General features: G+C 41.1%; 1 protein-coding gene across 4 annotated transcripts in view; it reads right to left on the bottom strand.

The window, feature by feature from the left end:
- The window catches only part of triob (trio Rho guanine nucleotide exchange factor b), a 111,344-nt gene that overhangs the window by 16,224 nt on the left and 72,809 nt on the right, over positions 1–22,311 (bottom strand). For all 4 annotated transcript variants that reach the window (XM_051956991.1, XM_051956992.1, XM_022216733.2 and 1 more), the window contains 20 exons: positions 21,959–22,078; positions 20,806–20,904; positions 20,610–20,702; positions 20,165–20,314; positions 19,944–20,058; positions 19,716–19,831; positions 18,287–18,409; positions 17,808–18,002; positions 17,239–17,354; positions 15,945–16,011; positions 15,011–15,120; positions 14,815–14,884; positions 14,517–14,606; positions 13,529–13,621; positions 13,273–13,384; positions 12,712–12,902; positions 11,617–11,718; positions 10,302–10,441; positions 9,991–10,090; positions 7,008–7,260 (listed from right to left, as the gene is read on the bottom strand). In XM_051956991.1, the coding sequence (XP_051812951.1) occupies positions 7,008–7,260; positions 9,991–10,090; positions 10,302–10,441; positions 11,617–11,718; positions 12,712–12,902; positions 13,273–13,384; positions 13,529–13,621; positions 14,517–14,606; positions 14,815–14,884; positions 15,011–15,120; positions 15,945–16,011; positions 17,239–17,354; positions 17,808–18,002; positions 18,287–18,409; positions 19,716–19,831; positions 19,944–20,058; positions 20,165–20,314; positions 20,610–20,702; positions 20,806–20,904; positions 21,959–22,078 (2,455 nt within the window). The remainder of the gene's footprint in view (positions 1–7,007; positions 7,261–9,990; positions 10,091–10,301; positions 10,442–11,616; positions 11,719–12,711; positions 12,903–13,272; positions 13,385–13,528; positions 13,622–14,516; positions 14,607–14,814; positions 14,885–15,010; positions 15,121–15,944; positions 16,012–17,238; positions 17,355–17,807; positions 18,003–18,286; positions 18,410–19,715; positions 19,832–19,943; positions 20,059–20,164; positions 20,315–20,609; positions 20,703–20,805; positions 20,905–21,958; positions 22,079–22,311) is intronic.

The raw sequence follows: 22,311 nt of genomic DNA on the forward strand, positions 1-22,311 counted from the left end.
ACCTGCACACGTCCTTTTGCACTTTTGCACAGGGAAGCATACAGAAGTCAGGACTTCTCGTGTAAAGTAAACAGACCGTGTTTCCTGCAGACATGCTGGGGTCACAACCTACCGTGTGGCCATGCTGTTAGCCAGTACAACCCAGCTATGACATAGAGGCTGCAGGGAAAGATTAGTGTATCTGATCTGACTGTTGTGCATCTCATCAGGAAGCTTCACTTTAATTTTTTTGGAGCACCACTGAATCACTCTAAAAATACTGCAGGAGTACTGCCTCTAAAACTGCATTTGAACACACATAACTTGAAAAATTAGCAAATTAATCAGCAAACAAAGCATCTGCTAGAGATGTATTGAGACTGAATTGTGGATAAATACAAAAAATATAGCTCTAAGGGATAAGTTTGGTTCACCCCTAAGCATTTAGAGGCATCTCTATGCTCTAATTAGAGTCAAGAGGTTGTGCTAACAGGGGTGTAAATGGGTGAAACATGGGGTCAGCAGCCTTGACACATTCCTCTTCAGTGGAAAATAACTCCAGAGACACACACGAATACAGAGGGCATGACCTCTGACCTTCGCCCTTCAGGGTGTTTTTCATTGTGGAGACACATCAAGAACAGCTGGTCAGGTTCTCACTCATGGGAACAAACAGAGGCAACAGAAAATTAGCTTCTCATGTAATCATTTGTTTTAATATTGACACACTGCCCTTAGACATCCTTTAATCCTGCAGCGATGAGTAGGTGAGGACTTATAGATGCTTTACTGCTCATCTGAAACATCTACAAATGACTATTCAACTATATTTTCTTATAATGTTTAGATCACTCAGACAAAAGTCTTACTTTCCTGCAGTGGGATTTAAAACATATTATAATGTGCTTGGTAATCTTTGCTAAAGTGATTCTGTTAGTAAAGTGTTGCTTCCATATCTGGAGCAAGTTCAGATCAAAAGGTTTGTTTCCTGATTAATTCATCAGCAGACTAATTAGAGCATCATACTGTTGTGATATGTCTCACTGCGATGATCACTCGTACAATATGTCTTCACCTAGCAGTGGTGCTTTACCAGTACATGTGTATATATAGTAAATGTACATGTGCGGACATTCCAGCTTCAAAATATCTCCTCCTCTCGCCACCATTCCAGTCAGCGCTCATCTGCATGGATAAATCATTTGTGTTTGACCTCCTGATAATGCCATCCTCTCAGTTTAACTCCGTGGGCCGATATCCCCGAGGACCGACCGACAAGAGTCCGGCAGATGTTCTCCAACTGCATATTCAGACGTTTGCTAATTTATCTGCAAGCTGCTGACATGAAATCATAATTCCGTCACTGCTCATTCACGCCGTTGCAAAGAACATGTCAGATTTACAACTCTGTGTGTGTGTGTGTGTGTGTGTGTGTGTGTGTGTGTGTGTGTCTCAGAATAGGAGGGGTGGAGTGGGGAGGCTGTTGTGTTCCTGAAAGTCTGCTCAGTTCCACAGAAGGATGCCTGAGATTCCAGAGGTGTCACCCAGGGGAGCATCTTTCGTGTGGTCTTGTCTTGACCGAGAGAAGCGACACAAACTCACAGACGCATAAACATCAGTCAGTGCGACTGGAGACGTGCTTTTAGGGGCGGAGGCGCAGCTTGTGGGAGAGCTCCGGGGGATTTGGCTAGCTGATCTGTAAAAATGTAGACAATGCTGGAGCCACCGACAGCCGTAGTTAGAGAGGGAGTGGTGATGGGATGGAAGACACAAGGCTTAGAGACCACCTGCTATGCATTCTGGTGAAACTGGTCCAATATTTGGTGTTTTCTAGTGCTTTTTTTAGACTACAAACACTACACGACTGTGAAAACATGAAACAGAAGAGGTCTTGCATTGCGAAAAGCTCCTCGTTTTCTTATTCTGAGTTTGGAAGCATTATTTTCTTTTCTCCCCGGTGATAACACCCTGTGCCCATCTGTGCAGCACCAGCCTGACCCAGCACACAGACAGGCACAGGCACCTAATCTTGTCATTGTAATTTCAGTAGATTTAATATCTCATCACATAACGGTGCATTCACCAAATTACTTGCGCTGCCATAATGCCATAACATAATCCGCAGTTGAACGGCGAATCTAGTGCACAAAGCCCAAAGCAAAATAGCTGATGTAAAAACCCACAAACGAGGACAAGCTGTGGAAATACGAAAACAGTCATAACTGAAGATGTTTCTTGCACAATAGTGGAGTCATTGTCTCATCTGAAACTGTCAATGCAACTTTTTGAGAGCAAAAACTTGCATCTTTATGTCCTACAACCACAATCATACATTTTATCAGCATGTTTTCTTTATTGGCTGAATATAATAAATGAACTAACAATGAAAGCAGATAAACCAGAGCAATACCCCTCATATTTTTATAACGGCAAAAGAAGCAAAACTAGGATTTAAAAGCAAAAGACAAGCACATTATGTTGTTGCTCATGTGCTACGCAGGACCACAGCACCTACCCAGATCCAGCAGCCAGAACTTGCAGTTGTCCGAATGTTCTCCCTGTGCTGAACCCATTGAGCAAAACGGGTTTAAAGACACTAAAGACTCGATTCCACGTGCCATGTCAGTCAAATATCAAGTCTCTTGAAGTCTGACTCGAAATATTCCCTTACAGCATCTCCGCAGGCATCATAGCCAGCTTTAAAATCCTGGGCAAAACCCAAAAACTGTTTCAGAAATGATTTGCAGTTAGAAATAAAAATAGTTCTGCTGCAGCTACGCCGCTGAAATTCCAAAGACAGAAAATGTGAAATCCAACGGGAGGAAAAAGAAAAGTCAAATGCAGCATTAGAGAGTAGGATGTTTTCTCTCTCTTTCTTTGTATCTCCTTCCTTCCCTCCCTCCCTCCCTCCCTCATGAGTGGGCTGCTGCGAGGATATTGGGCAAACCTCCACTGTGCCTCTCCTGTTCCGAGGGGACGTCTGGAAACATGCAACACATCTACCGTATTACTCTTTGTAGAAGCACCCACTCAGTTTGTGTGGGCGGGTGCATATTTTGCAGGCATGAGGATGCACACAAGTTGGACAGTATGCTCGGAACAAATATAGCTTTGGTTATGAAACCTCGCAAAAATGAAAAGCAGAAAGATCTGTGTCAAATTCAGTGGTTGTTTATAGATCACATACCCCTTTCACATCTTCACTGAGGGGGACTCAGGAATATATACCGCACATTCAACACTTGACTCTGCTTCCCAGCATCTTCAACTGACCATGTCCTTGTGTGCACTGTGCAGTCTTAGGCAACGGTGCAGACTAGATGCACAAAGATCTCCCTGTCTAAGTGTCAGTGTGTGTTTGTGTGTCTCCTCGGGCTCTAAACACACACTCCCCTGTAAGGACCAGATGCACATTAACTGGCCTGCACGTATTCTCCGCTCCACAGAGAGTCCTTTATCTGCAACGTTCTGGATAAGTGGGTGCTTTCCTATTTGTTTAGAGTCTAAGAGTCAACCCGCATGTTTGGTAAATGGGGAAATTCCAGTGTTCAAACTGAAAATGTCATTTTTCAGTTGATGAAAGTGATCTTAGCCTGACTCAACAGGAATGTGTAGGTTTGCAGGACTACATTCAGCAAACAAACACTGAAATATCATATAACCCTAACAGAGAAACAGCTCTACACCAGGAATCCACTCTGTCAGCTAATTAATTTGTATGTGTCCCTTTCTAGTCTATTCTGTTCTCTTAATCTAGACGCAGACTCTGACCGAAACAGCCAATTATCCCTTGTAGTGAGTCACAGCAGGGAAAGGGGAGATTTCCGGGACAACACCCTAATCCGTCCACACCGTTCCCCTTCCACAAGTTTGGACAAAGTGGCCTCCGTGGTTGGTCGGTAAACATAAATGGCAGACAAAATAGCAAAGATATGTCTTTTGTCATCCCTTTCTACCTCCTCCTCAGCAACAGCCTTTCTTTTGGATTAAAGCAACCCCTGCAGTGACAGGCTCCTTTTCATCACTGCCTCTGACCACACAAACACACAGAAACACACCGGCTAGTTAGGTCCAACCAAGGAACCAAGAGGGAAGACCGACAGAAATCAGCGCCACGGTAACCAAAATAGATAGGAAAAACCTCAAAGCTGGAGTGGAATGTGTAAAATAAATAGCTGGGTAATTCTGCCTTTCTTCCTGTGCTTGTCAGTAAATCTTCCACCTGGTGCCAAAAATGATGTAAGTTATCATACGCATATCTTGTAATTTTACAAAATGCAAACCTCCCTCACACTGACTACAAAGAGGCTGCCAGCAAAACATTTGTATGTTATATCGCCATAGCAACAAGCAGCTCACACCCACACTTCCAGATTTAAAAAGAGAGACGCACCAGCAGAAACTTCGGTCAAGATATGATGACAGCAGCTTGTATCTCCAACCAACTATGTGCCAAACGATGGTCAGCCAATATACTGAAGCCCATTTCTCCCATTCCATTCTGTTTTTATTCTTTGATTTACCACTACTAAGATCATTTCCATGTGTGTTAGTCACAACAAAAATATGAACATGCACTATAAACTATCAGCCTGGGCCTTCTACGTTCTCTGGTTACCTGACATCAGTTCACACAGCAGAGGAAGGAATGCAGATTTAGTAACAGTTCATAAGAATATAACAGCACAGCCCCAATGTGTGACATGATTCACAACTAGTGGATAAAGATGTCATCACCACAACACGATTATCATCATCTACCAGGGCCAACTACTCGTCTTTGTGTGAGAAGAGAAACTGAATGGATGCTGTGCAGGTTTACAGCAGTGCTTTTGTATTTATACTTTGCTTGAGTACTTAAATTTCATGCTAGTTTAAAGTTTTTCTTCGCTGCATTCAAGATGAACTGTACTGTTGTACAATTTTAGTTACGTGTGACTCTGCAGACTCATTTTATCCAAACATAGAAAAACATCAGCTTTATTTACCACTCACCCTACCAAGCGTGGCACCTGCAAACCTCCCAGAGCTATACTGCCATATTTTATCAGTGCAATATAGATAAACGTTGTGCAACATTAATACTCCTCTATCAGTATTTCAACTCATTAAAGAATCTGTGCAATATCACTGACATGTGCATAGTTGTTATTTCCACCCAGAGGAATTTGGACAATGTAAACAAGAGCTTAGGTATTTTTTTGTTTATCATTTTATTTTTGGACTAATATTTCTTAAATATTTGCACTGTACCATTTGTTACTGTAACAATACAAACCTCCCCACTGTAGGATTAACAAATGCTTATCGTAATGTATTCTCATCAGTACAATTTTCCATGATTTCATCATTTATTTTACTTCAAATGACTTCATATCAATGTTTCTGCTTCTGCTTTAATTCAAGCTTTTTAAAAATACTAATGTTCTGGGGGACCTTAGCCAAAATTACCCAGTGCTGCCTATATAATCTAATAAATGGAACCATTTTTGAGCTTTTGACGTTGGCTGTCACACATTATCAGGCAAAATTAATTTAACTGTGCCAATCTGTCATTTTGAAGGAGAACCACAAAGAATTCCTCATGTGCTCAAAATTCTGCCAATAATTGCATAATAAAATATTTTCTGACAATCCAATTAAATGTTGATGGTCATCTATGCAGGATAAAACTAAAATATTGTGTCATCCATGTTCCTGACGTGCAGCCAGAAAATGATCAAAACATGGTGTCATTATGGGAAAAAGCACAAATTCATCCTTTTTCAGACTGCAGAGGGAAGGGATGAGAAACACTGTGCAAGAAAAAAAATATTTGAGGTGGTTTGCTTTGTCTCTCAGAGCTCCAACATGTGTTTGGATGTAATAAATCTAGAATAACATATCTCTCTATGTATCTATATATCCAGTTTTTGATTACATCAGTGTTGGATTTTTGGGTATAGATGGAAAAGAGATCAAGATTAACCAAACTCTGTGTTGTTATCTTAAAATATCTTTCCTAAAACAACAATATTTATAAAGTTATTGCTGTTATGAGAGTAAATAAATAAATACAAATTTTATATAATCTTTTTCACTTATATCCTTGAGTCACCAAGGTGAGGGTGAAGTGATTCTCATACAATAATAATAATAACAGCTTAAAATAAAACATATATAATTCAGATATAAAGGATGGAAGAATAGTGGCCATGTGTGCTCAATGGTGCTTATTTGATATGGATAACTTGAGTATGTTTTTGTCCACTTCTTTTTTGGTGTCTTGTTGCTTTTAATGAAATAAAATAGTGATTGATGGAGATGCAGCACTATAAAACATGAGGTTACTGTGAAAAAAGTATTTTATTTTGGACAGTAACAACTAACAGGCTCTCCTCCTTCCCATCCACACATACGCACGCACACGCGTGCACATTCACTCACACACACGCCGTGGGAACCACATTATTAACTCCTCATAATGAGACCCTTTGAGCAGAACAACAGATGCACATTCTGACATCATTTCCTCCTGGACTGCACGCTGCCAACGCCACCAAATACTAGATGTTTGTTACAGCGAAGGGGCTTGCTGCCGAGTATTTAAACCAAAATGAAGGTTTCTGACAGCAATAAGATCTGTGCTTGTTAACAGTGTGAGGAATGTGAAGGCTGAAATGATTTAAAGATAATTAAAAGAGAGCTGTGATTCAAACGGGCTTTTCCACAGTTGCATAGCAACACCTAGAAATACATGTCCGTGCTTCCCCAAGCAGCTGTTTAATGACAAGTAAAGGTTCTGCAGGTGATGATGCTATGTTTGCAAACAAGAAACACATCCTTTTAGCTTTCCCTCTCATTTCAAGTGTCTGTAAGTGCATGAATGTGGCAGCAGCTGTTCAATGACAGGTGAAGGTTCTGCAGACCACCTTTGCTGCTTCTGAACATGAAAAGCATGAAATTTGCTTTTCAAGTGTTAAATGTGCCTCAGTGTGAGAAAATATCTGCTAATGCGGGTATAGGAATCCAAGGAATTGTCTTCCTACCTTTGTGGTTGAAGAGCCCCTCCATCTCCATGGAGGACCTGGAGTGAGCGATGCAGAGCATGGAGCAGGGAACGATGCCCTCCTGGGCCGGAGAGCGGTCTGTGGTCCGGACCAGGCACCAGTCCGGCTTGTCGTGGAGTCGCTCCAGAACCTCCACAGTCTGGCCTCGGCGCACCGTCAGCTCACCGTTACTGCCGCCGTTACTGGCCACAAAGTCATGGATCACCACCGTCAGCTCACAGCCACCGGAGAGCTGGAAGGAAAACAAAGAAAAATGTTTCTTTTGTGTATTCCTTTTATACACAGCCACTAGAAAATCTGCAGCCAGCATGTAGTCATATTTGAGATTAAAACAGTACATGAACAAGTCATTTGTAATATCTATTTAACAGCTATTCATACGCAGGAAGTGCTGATCCCCAGCACAGGGAACTATTATTTTTAAAGACAGACAAATGAAATTTCTGATTATTGTTCCACATTTTAATAATCTTGCCACAGATGCTGTACGCACATTGCACTATAAACCGATGTCATGAGGCTTCATCCTGCAATGACATTTCTTCCGGCAACACTTAATGGAATTAATGGAGAACAAAAGGCGAATATTCCCACACAACATCCTGTGGTAATGACATAGGTGCTCGAGCAGCACTGTAGAAGTGAACCTGCGCTGACGATTAGTGACTCATTCTAGCACAACCAAACAAAATGTCACTCTGACGATCTGACTCTGATCACATGTGCATCTATGAAAAGAAAGGCAAGGAGAACAAGGTGGAATTGTACTGAAAGATATTTCTGCTCTACGGGTGACTTCAAACACAGATGCTTGTTGCTTTCGGTACTTTTATTTCCGATGTAAGTGCACCAGAGGGTGGTCTAATATTCATGTTGTGCAAACATAAAAGCATTTAAAATTTCTGATGAAATGGCTTGACTGAACACAATAAATCACTACTCTATTGATTCAAAATAATTATAATAATGTATAATGAATATCCTGGTTATAAATTCTTAACTTTTCAGGAATCATCAGTAGTTGGTAACTTGAAATGTTATTTTTATTATCCTTAATAAATGTCAGTTCATGTATTTCAATGTCAATAATCAAGTTTATATTGAAGAATTCTGAGCGAGAAAAATTCAGATGATTTAAATCATCTTGTGAAAATATGAAAAACATTTATTTTACAGTATGTGAAAAAGTCTTTAAAATGTCATAACATTAGTCGTGAAATGAATAATAGCTACAAACACACGTCTTGCTTTTCAAGGACGACAGCTGCTGCTACGCTTCTTACTGATATTTTTGTAATGCACATTTTCCTCTTTCCTTTTCTTAACATAAATGATTGCATTAATCATTGAAGCAAAGCAAAGCAAAGCAAAGTCCATTATTTGCTACGTACCCTTTGGTAGTGTGGTAAAGCCAGAGAGCTAAGGAGCTGAGAAACGGGATGTGAGCTCCTCTCCGCGAGTCTGTCCATCGCTTTCCACTCCCTCATTGCTCCAAACAGCAGGAAAACTCTACAGAGTGGTCGGATTTCTACAGCAATCCACTAAAATGCTCCTAAATCACACTGAGAAGATGCTCGCTAGATAAGCACAAGTTATCTGGAAAACGGTAGCATTTAGTCATGTTCTCGTGGAGTTTTTTTATCCTGGAAAAACAGCCTCAAGTAATAAATTCCTGATCTGTTAAATCATTCCAAAGGCCAGGGAAAAGTTGTTGCCGTCCACAATGATAGTCAACAGCAGTGCTCTGTGGGTCCTTACAATCGAACTATTGAAGCTCCCTCCCTTCCCTGGAGCAGAAGAATGACTCCATCCTTGCCTTTTAACAATAGTTTACCTCACTAATGTCGAGAAAAACACAGCAGAAAATGAGTGGAAAAACACTACGGTTGCCCGAATTTTGAAGCAAAGTGTAAGATCGATAGCCGTGAGGACTTAGGACTGTACTCTCCTGTCTGGCATACAGACGAACATCCTCTGCGAAGAGAGCGTGGGAGGCTGAAGCTGCTGACACACAAGTCAGTCACTAAAGCAGAAACACACACAGGAACAAGAGCGCGCACAAACACACACACACACACACACACACACACGTGGTAACACAAACACGCCACTGTCATTGCCTTTTGAATGAACAGCCTCATAGAGTCCTCACACAGAGAAAGAGATAGAGAGCGGCTTTCAAAAAGTGAAAATGAGATGCTAATTTATATCTGCACGTGTTACTGTGTGTTTTGAATGTTTATGCATGTACGTATGCCCTCAATCCAGCCATCAATGCCTAATTAATTGGTGCCAGTGATAGTTTCGACTCAAACGGACAGGTGCATACACACATACACACACAGACACTCCTCACCTTTGGGATTTAATTTCCCGTTGCAGCCACAGAGTTTGCGCCACGACAACAGTTTAATAAACAGCGACAGTGAACTCGCTAATTTAGCCATTTCCCTGATTGCAGCACACGTCCGTGAGGCTGAGCTGGAGAAAGTCCAATTAAAGTGTGAAACCTTGTGTAAATGTGCACCACTCCAGTTTATAATTAGTGGGACATAAAAGCATTAAAAGATTTTTTTTTTTAATCTGCGTGTGCTCTGTGTGTGCGTGTTCGCTTTACAGTTGATCATACTGAGCGTAGGAGGACAAGCCTTCTGTGGTGCTATTACCAGATATAACTGCAGTCGACCATCCTAGTGAGCTAAGACTTTCTCTCTTTCATGCACACAAACACACACTGTGTTTTAACCCCCGTCAGATGGACTGTTTCTCCCTCATAATGGAATTAAATACTTTCACAGGAAGCAACTTCAGGACTGCATCTTTTGACAAACCTGCCGATGTGTGACACCATTAGCTACGTACTGATGGAATAAACTGAAAAACTGATGATTTTGTGTGTTGCTGAAGTGCTGCCAACATACTGTGGATGAAGAACACCTGGATATGGTGCGTGTGTTCCTACCTTGTCACTGTCCAGTGTGTTTTGGGATGTACGTGAGGCGATAGAGATGGTATCCGGTTGGCTGCTGGCGTCTCCCTGGCTGTCCAGCTCCTCTCCATCCCTGCAGGCACAGATTATCATCACAGTTATTCCATTATTAGCATGACTAACCATTACGTCTGTTCTATAGTGTCACCTCTGTTTTTTACCAGTACAGTTGCGATGGTTGACTCAAGCTGTAGTGTTTAATGGTCATTATCATATGACTGACTGAAATGATTTCACTGCTACTGCTTCTTATTTACAACTGTGTCAGTATGCTTGCAGCTTACCGTCTGCCTTTATGTTTGGTTGTGGTGGCTTTAGGGATGTGAATGGGCTCCTTCAGAGCTCCGCGCAGGTGCACAGTTCGCTCCTGGATGACCTCCCGAATGTGCTTGATCCAGTCCTGCTTGTTCTCAATGCTCGAAGCCTGGAATGAAACACACTTGTTGGTCAGATAAATGTTAAATTCAAAAGCTGTAGCATGTGCAGCTCTTTCATCAGCAGTTCAGTCTTTTAGTCTTCTTTTTGAAACAGGGACAGACGCAGGAACATCAGTGTTAAACGCAAATAAGAGCAAGCTGCCCTGTTCACGTGGCTCAAATAAATGAAGGAAGGAATTCTTGACCTGTAACACAGTGCAGCTCTACAGTATAACAAATTACATCTAATTTAGCAATTATTGTACAGTCTGATCCCACATGAGTGTTTGATCCTTGCAATGGCGCACTTGACTCACATGTTTACACTGAGACACAACGTGAAATGACGACAGCGGTACGTCCTGAGCTTCACCAAGGGTTCCACAGAACCACTATGGGTATGTCTTTGTGCTTATTTACGTCACTGAGCAAATGCGTAGACACCGTGTTCAGTTTTTTATAATAATAACTACCCTCTTCTGAGTCTCCTCTCCCTCTTTCACTTAGCAACCAGCATCAAGGCTGTCGTGCAGCTGAGTTATATAAGATACAGTTTAAGATGCTCATTAGAAATTATGTAATATGACAGAGAGCTGTACAGCACACATGCCCAAATCGTAACACTGGGATTCTTTCTCCCTGTCAATCTCCAAACAAACACATTTCTACACACATGCCATGAAAAAACATTGCTTCTGACTCACTACAGCAGAGCCAGCAAGCTGCCTGTGAGTTTGGATTGTGACCCATCAACTGCTATGTGAATCTTTCAGTGTGATGAGTGAGTAAGTAGCAGAAAGTAACACTACACCCCCCCACATGGACTGAACTTTCTTGGCAGAACAAAAAGGAACTATGTAGGATTTAGTGGGGGCGGACCACAGACATGGAGTGACTCTTCTTTGCACGTGAACACCTTGACCACTCCTGCACAAGCGGAATCATATGGAGCTTTTTTACACTTAGTGCAGCGCCAATAGTGGAAGTGATGGAGCAGAAATGTTTCGGTTCGCAATTCTAACTTGATCATTTCATATCGGATACTACTGTAAAATACATGAAAAGGAACTAAGTTTAAAAGCAAAATTGTTAATGCAATGTAAAATATTGATAATTGAAATATAAATGCACTTGGCCAAACACTGCCATATCATCTTCACCATTAAAATAAACATGTAGATACCTTGAGGACAATCTTGTTGTCTGATGTCGGGGTCCTGCCCACCCAGAGGGCAAACTTACAGGGATCTCCCTCCACATGTTCGGTCACTCCAAGCTCTGACGTCTGATTGGAGGAAAAACATGTGATCAAATTTACACCATGCATAAACAAAAGACAGAAGACAAGATTGTATAACTGAGATAAAAACATGTGTCCTAAACCCCTTTTCAGATATGCAATGTGTGAACGCGTAACTTTGTCACTTTTCCTTGAAACTGTGACAGCACTTTTACTCGTGTGAAGCAATGTCTTCCAAAAACGTTACACGGAGCACAAAAAACAAACACTATCTTGTTTCATTTTGCTCTAAAATGTCACATCTATAGGAAACTCAAATGCCCATAATAATGATACTTTATTAAGATAAAGAAAGAGTTAGAACAGGTCAAACAAAAAATGAATGCAATCCAGGTATGACAAAACCTTAATAAGAGCTAAAGCTTACTTTGCTGCTTCTAGCTGTTTGAATCATTAATTAGCCTTTCAACACCATTAGCTAACAGTGTAGCATTGGAACACAGTAGTGATGGTTGCTGGAAATATTCCTCTGTACCTCTATGTAGACATTCCATGTAAAAATCACCCGTTTCCAGCTAGAATAGTCATTTACCACATTAACAATGTATAGACTGGATTTTTGATTAATTTAATGTTATCTTCATTGAAAAAAACCTGCTTGTCTTTCAAAAACAAGGACATTTCTAAGTGACCCTAAACTTTTGAACAGTAGTGTACATATTAAACAAAAACAGAAACTTTATCAAGTACTTTTAATTGTAAATTATCCCTGACATGGAGACAGGACTGATCACAATCTAACAGGAAGTCAAACTGGGAACTTCTTACATATGTGACAAATATTACATGTGCACCATGTCTCTCTCTGTGACTGTCAAGGCCGTATCTGGATAAAGCTGTGAGGAATATTAATATGAAAGTGACTTAACAGATGTATAAATCCAGCAATGTCACATATTAACTGACTGAAAAGGGCTTTAGAGGACCAACCATGCAGATTTCAGTGAACAAAACCTGAGAAAACAGTGCATTTCTTACAAAGAGCTTGCTCTTGTAGAGGTATTTGCTGCGTCCGTTGGAGTCTTTCACTTCTTTGCTGAAGACCAGCGACATCTCAAAGAGGAAGAGGTGTCGGTCTCGACCCTTCCGGATCAGAGTCTTTGGATCCCAAACCTGGAAGGACTCCTGCAGTATCAGCTCTCCCTGGGAGTCGATGTTCCCATCAAACCCTGATTCAGTGAAAGGACAGGAGGAAATGAACCATTTCGTGGCATTTGCATGTTTGTACAGTACATATAAAAGTGTCTGTGGGTGGTAAATGGAGGCAAGTTGAATTAAGTTATTTCTGACTCACAGCTGAGTAATTTGTGCTCAATGAACATTAAAGTGAGCGACATTATTCCATTAAAAAACAAAAAGCAAAGAGCAGGTAGCAAAAGTGATGCATGTGATTCCATTAACAGAGAGAGAGAGAGAGAGAGAGAGTGAGAGTGTGTGTGTGTGTGTGTGTGTGTGTGTGTGTGTGTGTGTGTGTGTGTGTGTGTGTGTGTGTGTGTGTGTGTGTGTGTGTGTGTGTGTGTGTGTGTGTGTGTTTATTACCATCCAGCATAGAGAGGTGCATGGCATCGTTGGCTTTCTTGGGGACACTCAGCATCACTTCCAGACCATCCTTGATCTCACCTTTTCCCTCCTCACAGCAAGTCAACAACTCCTATGGCAGAAACACACAGACACAAACACAGTGGCATTTAAAGAAAGATAAAGATTGCATCCTGCCTCTACGCATATTTTGCTAGAATAAATACTGTTGGAGCGGATATTCTTTCTTTTAGATTCATTTAAATTTGCACTGTACCTTAAGAAGCAGCTGGTATTTTGTGATTCTTTGGACTGGCTTGATCAGGTAAGAGGAGATGGAGTTGGCAAGACGATGCCTTTGCTGGATTTCCTGTAAATCAGAAAACAAAAAAGAGATGTCATCCCTTCATTCATATTCATATTCGTCATTAAAGGGGAACTTCGTTTTTTTTCCAACCTGGGGTCTGTTTTCATATGTCATTTCATACATGTGAGTGATGGAGAAATTAATTTTCGACATAGCTCCAGTATTTAGCCAGGCAGGCAGCTTCGCAGCTCAGCTAGCAAAAAGTATGGGGCAACTGGCCCTGGGCGTCAAAGTCCGCCCAAAGTCGTGCCAAAACCGCTCGAGCTATCGCGCAATTTCGGAACGAGATTTGCTTTCTAGCGTCCTGAGATTTGGATACAGACCACAACAAAGAGCGATCGCCAGGTAATGTGGAGGTTTTCGTTCACTTCTCATCTCTAGTATGTTGTGGGACACTCATTGAGACTATCCGAGCCGGTCAGTGTGGGAAAAAAAGCACGTTAGCGCGGAGTTTGATGCGGAGGGGGCAAGTTGCCCCATAATTTTCGCTAGCTGAGCTGCTAGCTGAACTGCTAAGCTGCCTGCCTGGCTAAATACCGGAGCTATGTCGAAAATTCATTTCTCCATCACTCACATGTATGAAATGACATATGAAAACAGACCTCAGGTTGAAAAAAACCGAAGTTCCCCTTTAAATCATGCACTGTAGAGACAAACAATAAAAATCAAACTATACATATATACTACCAGTCAAAAGTTTGGACACACTTTCTCATTCATTTGAAAGAGACAGTGTGCCCAAACGTTTGACTGATAGTGTATCTATATATGTTCTTTTTTTTTATAATAGAATGAATCTCATATATCACACTGCAGATGTATTTACACCACAAAAAGAAAAATGTGAACTCATCCTAACTCTAATATCACAAGTTATTACACACTAGGTTTCACTTACATCAAAGTAGGGTCCAGCATGTTCCAGGATGAGCTGAGTAGAGTCTGGCTTGTTCTTGCAGTAGTTCACATACATCTGGAACTTATCAGCCTTCGCAGGAGAAATAACATCAATGTTTTACTCACAAGACACCAAAAGTCTTGGATGCTAAACAAAAATGTAAGGAAAAAACGTGCAACTTTCCTTAGGCCTACTGTGCTTTACACGCTTTTTTATTTAAACACAATATAATAAAATCGAATGAAATGTTAGTGGAAACAAAACAAGTCAAACAAATCTGTAAAAGAATATTTCTCACCCAGGTCACAAAACAGTGGCCAACATCTTCTGGAAGCTGCTCATACTTCTCCAGCTCCTTCAAGAAGATACTGTGAAGTAACAGAATGATTTAGAAAGCAAATTTGACATATTCACTAGCCGTGCAAAAACGTTTTTCTACTTGTAAAATCTGATATAAAAGAACAGAGAATGACTTGGATCACTGCATTACTGACTTGTGATGAAACTCATAGAGGTCCTGCATGTTCCCAAAGATGATGTGTTCCTTGTTGACGATACCAGGAGGAATCTCCTCCACGCCGCTGGTCATTTCCCACAGGTAGGTCTGAATAAACACACACAGCAAAGCATAATAAATGAAACACCTGGAAATATCCCTGAAAAGCCTAAACAGAATGTATATAAACACTAGATCTAATCAGAAAAGAGAAATTTAACCAATTTGCAGAAATAAGTTGTAATAACTTCTGGGTATTTTTTGCTTCTGTCAGATTTTTACTCATTGTGGGCTCATTTCTCCTTGCAATATGAAGTCCTGCAACACTGTGGAGACAGCACCTGGCTTTTGTACAGCAGGACAAAATGCCATAGATCACAAAAAGAACAAAAGCAGAATTTCTTTAAAAAAAATACTCCAGATGCTATATGTATTTACCTACGTAATTTTTTTAAAATTTATATTCATACATTTCTCCAATCCCTCTGTGACCACAACCTACAGTTCAGCCAGAAAGTTTCACAGTTTTTGTGATGTTACTGTTAGTCGCAGTTGAGTAGCTCACAGCTTCATGGTTGCGCCACGGACCAAAAAGAATTTAGGTTTTTCACAAAATCCAGCTAAACCAAACTGATTACTTTTTAGCATGTAGAATACAACAGGTTGGATGGAATATCATGATTTCACATTTTTGGTTTGAATTATCTTCCTGATAGAGGAGTTCAAGGACCATTGGAAAGTTTGATATGATAGACTTTGTTAATACAGTTTTTGACCTTGGTAAAATGTGTAATTTTTGCATTTTTTGAAAATAAAACTGACCTTTCAAACCTGTTAACAGGTTTAGGGGTCCACGAGTTCAGGATGAAGGATAATGCCAACGATTTTTCACTTAAAAGAGTTTCTCTGTGTTTGAATTCCACAATACTTACATCCATACACTCTCGTAGGTCTCTGACATACGCTTTCTCTGTTTGGATCAGCTCAGCCATTATAAATCTGAAAGGACATTAGCAGAGGAGACATTGAGGGACATTATAAGGTTCTGTGATTAAAGTAAAACAATCGTAGAAGGCAACAAAAAAGACTCCTCAGATGAAGCTGTAGTCTAGTATCTACAAAATAAAACACTTTTACTCACTTGTCTGTTTCTACTGTTTGTGGCTAACATGGTAAGTGTCATACACTAATACATAAATGCTGTGATTACCAGACTTCTGAAGAACATACCTCTTCAGTCACTGAATAAACCACTAAAAATGTATCTCTTTGCATGAAAGATAAATATTTAGATTTTTGGTATTCTATAAAAATAGCCCCTTCTTGCCTTAAAATGTCTGAGATGTCACCAGCTGTGACTATGGCTCTACTCAAACAGTGTAAAACTACACTACACAATGCAAGTTGCAGTGTTTGAGTATATTAGCCACAGATGTTCAAAGAAGAGCAAAGAAATGGTAAGCCCAACCCTCAAACTAACAAGGTAAAAAACTTGATATTCATCAGAAAGGGTCTTTAAAATTAGTTATTGCTGGTTGAATGTATCTATAATTAACCACTTCTAATTTCTTCAAACTATAATTTTATGAAGTCAGCATGTGCTGTGTTGAACCAGTAAATCCAAAAAACAGAAAAGTGTCTGCATTAATATTACAAACAACATCTATTCTACATAGCATGTCTTCAAGACACATCAGTAAGATAGATATAGCCATGCTGCTGCAGGTGGATGCATTACCACTGCCTTACGGCTAACTTATTGGCGGTAAACATACATACTGCCATTTACCGGCTGCTCATTGGTTCCCTGCCGTATGAATTTCCCCCATAAACCAGTAAAGCATTTAAGACCACCTCTGTGCAGCATCAGGAACATTGAGCATTTTGTGATAAGAGCTCGTAAGGCAAATTAGCACTCGGATTTGTCACGCACCATGAACTCCATCACCATTTGTTTACACGCTTGATTGGATTTGAAGATTCCAGCGTTCACTATCACGCCCTTGTGTTCGCTGGGTAATTTGACGTTAAACTCCACGTTATCACCAACCTGAACAATACGAAGTGAAAGTCTGGCCGCAGCTTTAAAATGCTAATCTGACTGAGAAATAATATGTTTTTCAAATGCTTGCCAGGAATGACTGCATGACTCATCGAGGCCTGTGAAGGAAATGTCTGGGATTCTGAAAGTCAGGTGTGATCAGGAGGAATATCTGATGGTCTCACTCTTTCCTTCGCGCTGATTTCCTCTTCTCCTCGTTGAGTTCATGAGCAGCATCCCTCAACTTGACCTCTGACCCCGGAGCACTGGCTGGGATGATGTCCAGTTGCAGCTCTTTACTCTGAAAACACAGCAGACCGTGGCTATTGTTTGGTGTATAACAGGCACAGTGGTCATTCAGGAGTCAACACACCAGTGTGGGATGTATTTGCTTTCTCTGAGGAGCAGTTTGTGAAACTGGAAGATAGAGTTAAAAGACGAGCATACAGTGACAGAAAATTGGATTTTGGAGCTATCTGACCACCTGGGGTCTACATCCGAAACAATGAATTAAATAAATCCAGAGGTAGGTCATATTATTACAACGATCTCATAAAGAATTATATGATTTTGGAAAGCTAGACACTAAAGTCCAAAGTTGTATCCATATTGCAACAACCTGTGCTAGGTATATGTATGTTGCTTTACAGTCTAATCACAAAATAAACCAAAGGACTCCTCAAATTACAGAAGCACAGTTAATCTGTCAAAACGTGAAAACACAGATCTGATATTATTAATGGCGAGCACTCACAGCCTTGTTTGAGTCAGAAGAAATGCCGAGCGCCGTTTCCAGGCAGGTTCGGTATTTGTCCATGCGGAGCGAAAAGTCCCTGTAGCGCTTGTCCACCGAGGACACCCATTTCTTTATCTCCAGGGCATGGGCGTGGCCCTTGTCACAAAACCCATCTGCCAGCTGGATCAACAGCTTTACCCGCTCTTTGGTTTGCTGTCAATAGAGAGACATTTAGGGAGGGGACAGAGGGAGAGATGGCAGCAGAGGAAAGGTAGATGACACAGAGAGAGAGAGAGTTAGGAATCAGTGCTGATTGATGGACACAATAGCTTGTTCTCTAACACAATAACAGTGACACGGCAAAGAGAAAACAGGACAATACGCTGCCCTGTGAATGGGCCTCACAGCAGAGTGCAGGACGGCGCAAACAAACACATCCAGCTGAGCAACACACAGAAAAAAAACTTTTTATGCATATATATAGTAAACAGACATACCTTTGCTGTGATCTGGAAGTCTTCGTGCTCCTTCAGCAGCTCTTGTGTGTGGTGAATGCTGGACCCAGTGGAGGTGTGTGTGGACAGGTAAAACTCCCCAGTGTCGTGGATCCACTCCAGGGCCTGAGGAAACAACCAATCACAAGTGAGCACATAGACACTGCAGGGATTTTAGTCACACAATGTGACACAGTCTCTATGAAACATTTAACGAGCAGACCTGAAACTGTTGGATCCACAAGAAAAGAAGGCCAAGGTTATGACTAATGTCACAATCATCCACTTAATTTACATCTAGTATCGAGTTTGAATTTCAACTGATTAGGGTTTGTGTTTGCCTCGAAGGATTCCATTATAATTCAGGATAAGGACAAATGACACATCTGTTTAATATACAATTGGTTACCAAAAAAATAACTTATTCAAACATTCTGAAAAGCCTTCCTTAGTTTGTATTCTTTCTATAGTTTGTGTACTTTAAAACTGGGCCTGACAACGGTGGAGAACTGGTCCAGTCAAACTGTGACACCAAAAAGCATTTTGGCCCCGGGGATAAAACCTGGATAGCCCTAGAATAGCCATGTCCTAGAAACACGTATGATGTCATCTGATTTTATTGGCAAAGTAAATAACTCTGTGTGTATGCTGTTCTGTAAAAACACCACAAGAGGGAGCCAACCGTCCGGTGTTAAAACAGCCTGAGGTACTCTGGTGCACAAAAAGAGAGTTAAGAGCTTAAGTGCCACAGATTCTCCCTCGCTTCGGCTTTTTGAAAATAAAGACTTTCCATCATTCAAAGTCATGTTGGAATAAAGCACTTCAAATGTCAGTGCAGTCTGTGGAGCATGAAGACATCATGGCTGCTGTAAACAGAACTATCCAAACTCCTCTTGCAGATCTGTGAATCTTAAAACAGTAAACAGATGGAGAAATACTGGGTGTTTCTGTGGCTTCATCTGCCATCCCAGCACAGATGACTTATTCTTCAGAAAAACTTGAAAAGTTTTGCAAGCAAAACCCCCAGAGGTTGTGACATGTTTAGAAATGCCTGAGGAGGAAAATGAGTGGTTGGACACGTATTTTTGGAAATGCTTTGTAGTGAGCGCAGCCTTTAAATGTACTGGGCCACATAATGACAGCCATCTTTAACACTGTCATTTCTGCAAATGTCTGCCTGCTTACATCACTTCCAAAGTATCTCAAATGTATCATTACGAAGAAACACTGACTGCGTGTTTCTTTCAAAAAGAAGAGACAAAACAAGACGGATGTTGCAGCTGATTGTTGGCTGAGCAAAGTCAACATGATGACGCAGAAAAAGTCCATCATTTATCTGCTGTCTGTAGTGAATCGAATGCCACGACGTACTGACCTGCTGAGCCTTATCATCAGACTGTGCACATATAAACGTACAGACACCAGCACACACCTGTTTGGCACTGCGCTCAAACACTACGTATTGCTGGCACTGGTCCAGTCTTCGTTTCCTCATGGTCCAGAAGTGCAACACTCTGTTCTCTCTCTGCAGCAACTCATTCAAGATATCTGGTGAAACAACACAAGCACTGTTTGTTCAGAATTACTGGACGTCACCTTGTGAATATCTTTGTCCTGATAAGACACAGAAATTATGGGCATTATTGGGATGTTTACTTACTCTTAACCTGAGTCTCTGGAGCTTTGACGTGGGACAACATGCCGGGCATGTTGACACTGTTTCTGTGCAGGTACTTCAAGAAAACATCAGCGTTACGTCTGGCTAATGTACAGGCCTGTAAGGGTGGAGAGAAGACAGATGTCTCAGAATCATTTTTCAATATAATACTGAAATATAGCTTATAGCGGTTTGGCATTCTGAAAAAGCTTTATCTTTCTCACCTTGAGGAACGCCTCTTTCTGCTCCAGATGCTTGCTGATCATAGGAGTGACGTGGTCCGACTCGCTGTTGGGGCCCAGTTTATCAGCTCCACCACACCAGTCTTCTTCTCTCTTATACTCCTGCTCCAGGCTTTCTAACACACTGCACACCTGAGACACAGATCATATAGTAGAGGTTATAAAACTGTTCTGCGATGAAGCAGTAATCATCTTCTAGTCCAGATTTTTATGCAACCTGAGTCTGTAAATCCCTCAGAGCAACTGTCTAATCTGAATCTGATCCTGCAGGCAAAGGATTTCCATGACTACTGACAGTGAAAAAGGAAAGTATAATTTCTATAATCCATTTTTAGGTATTTTGACTGAAACTCACTCTGATTCATGATCATACTGGACACATTTTAGCACCTGTTTGAGCACCACACATAGATGCATATAAACAAACCTGTTCAGAAGTCTTGTAGAAGGCCACAGAAGCATTAACCAGCTTCAGTCTGTCCTCCATCTTCAGCATCAGCTGCTGCCAGTGATCTGCCACCTTCAAGCCAGACAAAACAAATCAGCTTTCCACTTATACCACTACTGCACTGCCGCCATTGATTTTCTAAATTTTCCCTCAGAGACGAGTAAGTGAACAATACCTTTTCTGCACAGTCTCGGATCATATCCATGTCGTAGTGGTTAGCCTGGAGCAGAGCCTCAGCCTTCTGCTGTACCTGCAGCGCACTCTGATGGGTTTTCTGCAATTGAGGATAGGGGTGAGATGAAAAAATAATGAATTTCAACAACTATATGAAACTCTATATCACTTTGAAAACACAGCCTCAGCTTCACGTCGGCCCCGCAGGGCAGTTTGGTCGAGATGTGAGGACTGGGGAGCCACAGAGCAAAAGCTAAATAAATAAAAGCAGCGTCTGATTACAGCTGGGTCATAAAGATTGTCCTAAAGTGAGCATTCTGGAGATGAAATGAGATAGGGGTAAAGAGAAGACGGCATCTGGGGGTTTGTGTCAGAGCAGTTAGCCTGAGAGGAAGACTTTTGCTCCTTGTTGGACTCAGAGCACTGGAAGGAAGGAAAAAAAGGAGATAAGAGAAAAATGAAGGATTTTCTCCCACCTTTGATAATGTTACTGTGGCATATTATTTTTAATGCCTGCAGCCCCTGCTGGGTACAGTCAAGGAGGACATGCAATATCACTTTCTTTTTTCTCGCCCCCCAGGAACCATTGTGGATGTCAGCGACTACGGTTATGGCATCTTTGTTCAAATTCCAGTCTCAAGTAAGCAATAATCATAAACACAGCCTTCTCCTGAGTGTGAATCTTTGTGTGTATATGAGCTCAGCAGAAGTAGGTCAGGTGCAGGCCTGCATTAAAATGAGCCAGGCTCGACAGAGTTCAAAGAAATGCACCCTGCATAATCAGTGATAAAGAGAAGCAGGAAATATAGAAGAAAGGTAAGCAGTGATAGAAGAGAGAGGAGTAGAGATATTCGTTATTCATAATTCCATTTCATGTGTGACTTGCGATGAGAAGGAGAGGAGGAGCAGACAGATGTGTACCAGAGTTTTAGAAAGGCAAAAGGTTGATGTATGAAGGGCAACAAAGCAATGGAGAAGGAGAAGTGGGGAAAAAGGGAAATGGAAGAATGGATATTAATAAAGGGGATTAGGATATGTGTGAGGAAAGAAACATGCAATGGAAATGGAAAATCAACGTGACCATGAACATACTGATCTGGATTCTTTTGGTATAGAAGAGGAAAATGGAAAGCAAAAATAAAAATCTGCTTTACCTCTATTGCATGCTGAAACTGTTCATGCTCCTTTTGCAGCTGTTCGGCTTCTTGTAATGAACTGGCTGTGATCAGACCAGCGTTCAGCATGGATTCGCCATTACGGATCCAGCCCAGCACCTGCAGCACATTAAGAAAGTTTATCAGTTTTATTATTCAAATATTCATTCATTTTACTGGCATTAAGGAAACCCACTGAAAGACAGAAAATCAAAAAAGGATGAGTAATTTGCAAAAAGGTGTAAGCCGTTTCCTACAGTTTTCTTCTTGACCTATTTCAGCTGCTTATCATCCGTTTTCTTTACTGCTTCTCCAACCATGATGCCAACTCTTTCATATGAATCCTCACTGCT

Source organism: Acanthochromis polyacanthus, chromosome 12 (genome assembly GCF_021347895.1).
Source record: "Acanthochromis polyacanthus isolate Apoly-LR-REF ecotype Palm Island chromosome 12, KAUST_Apoly_ChrSc, whole genome shotgun sequence".
Taxonomy (NCBI): Eukaryota; Metazoa; Chordata; class Actinopteri; family Pomacentridae; genus Acanthochromis; species Acanthochromis polyacanthus.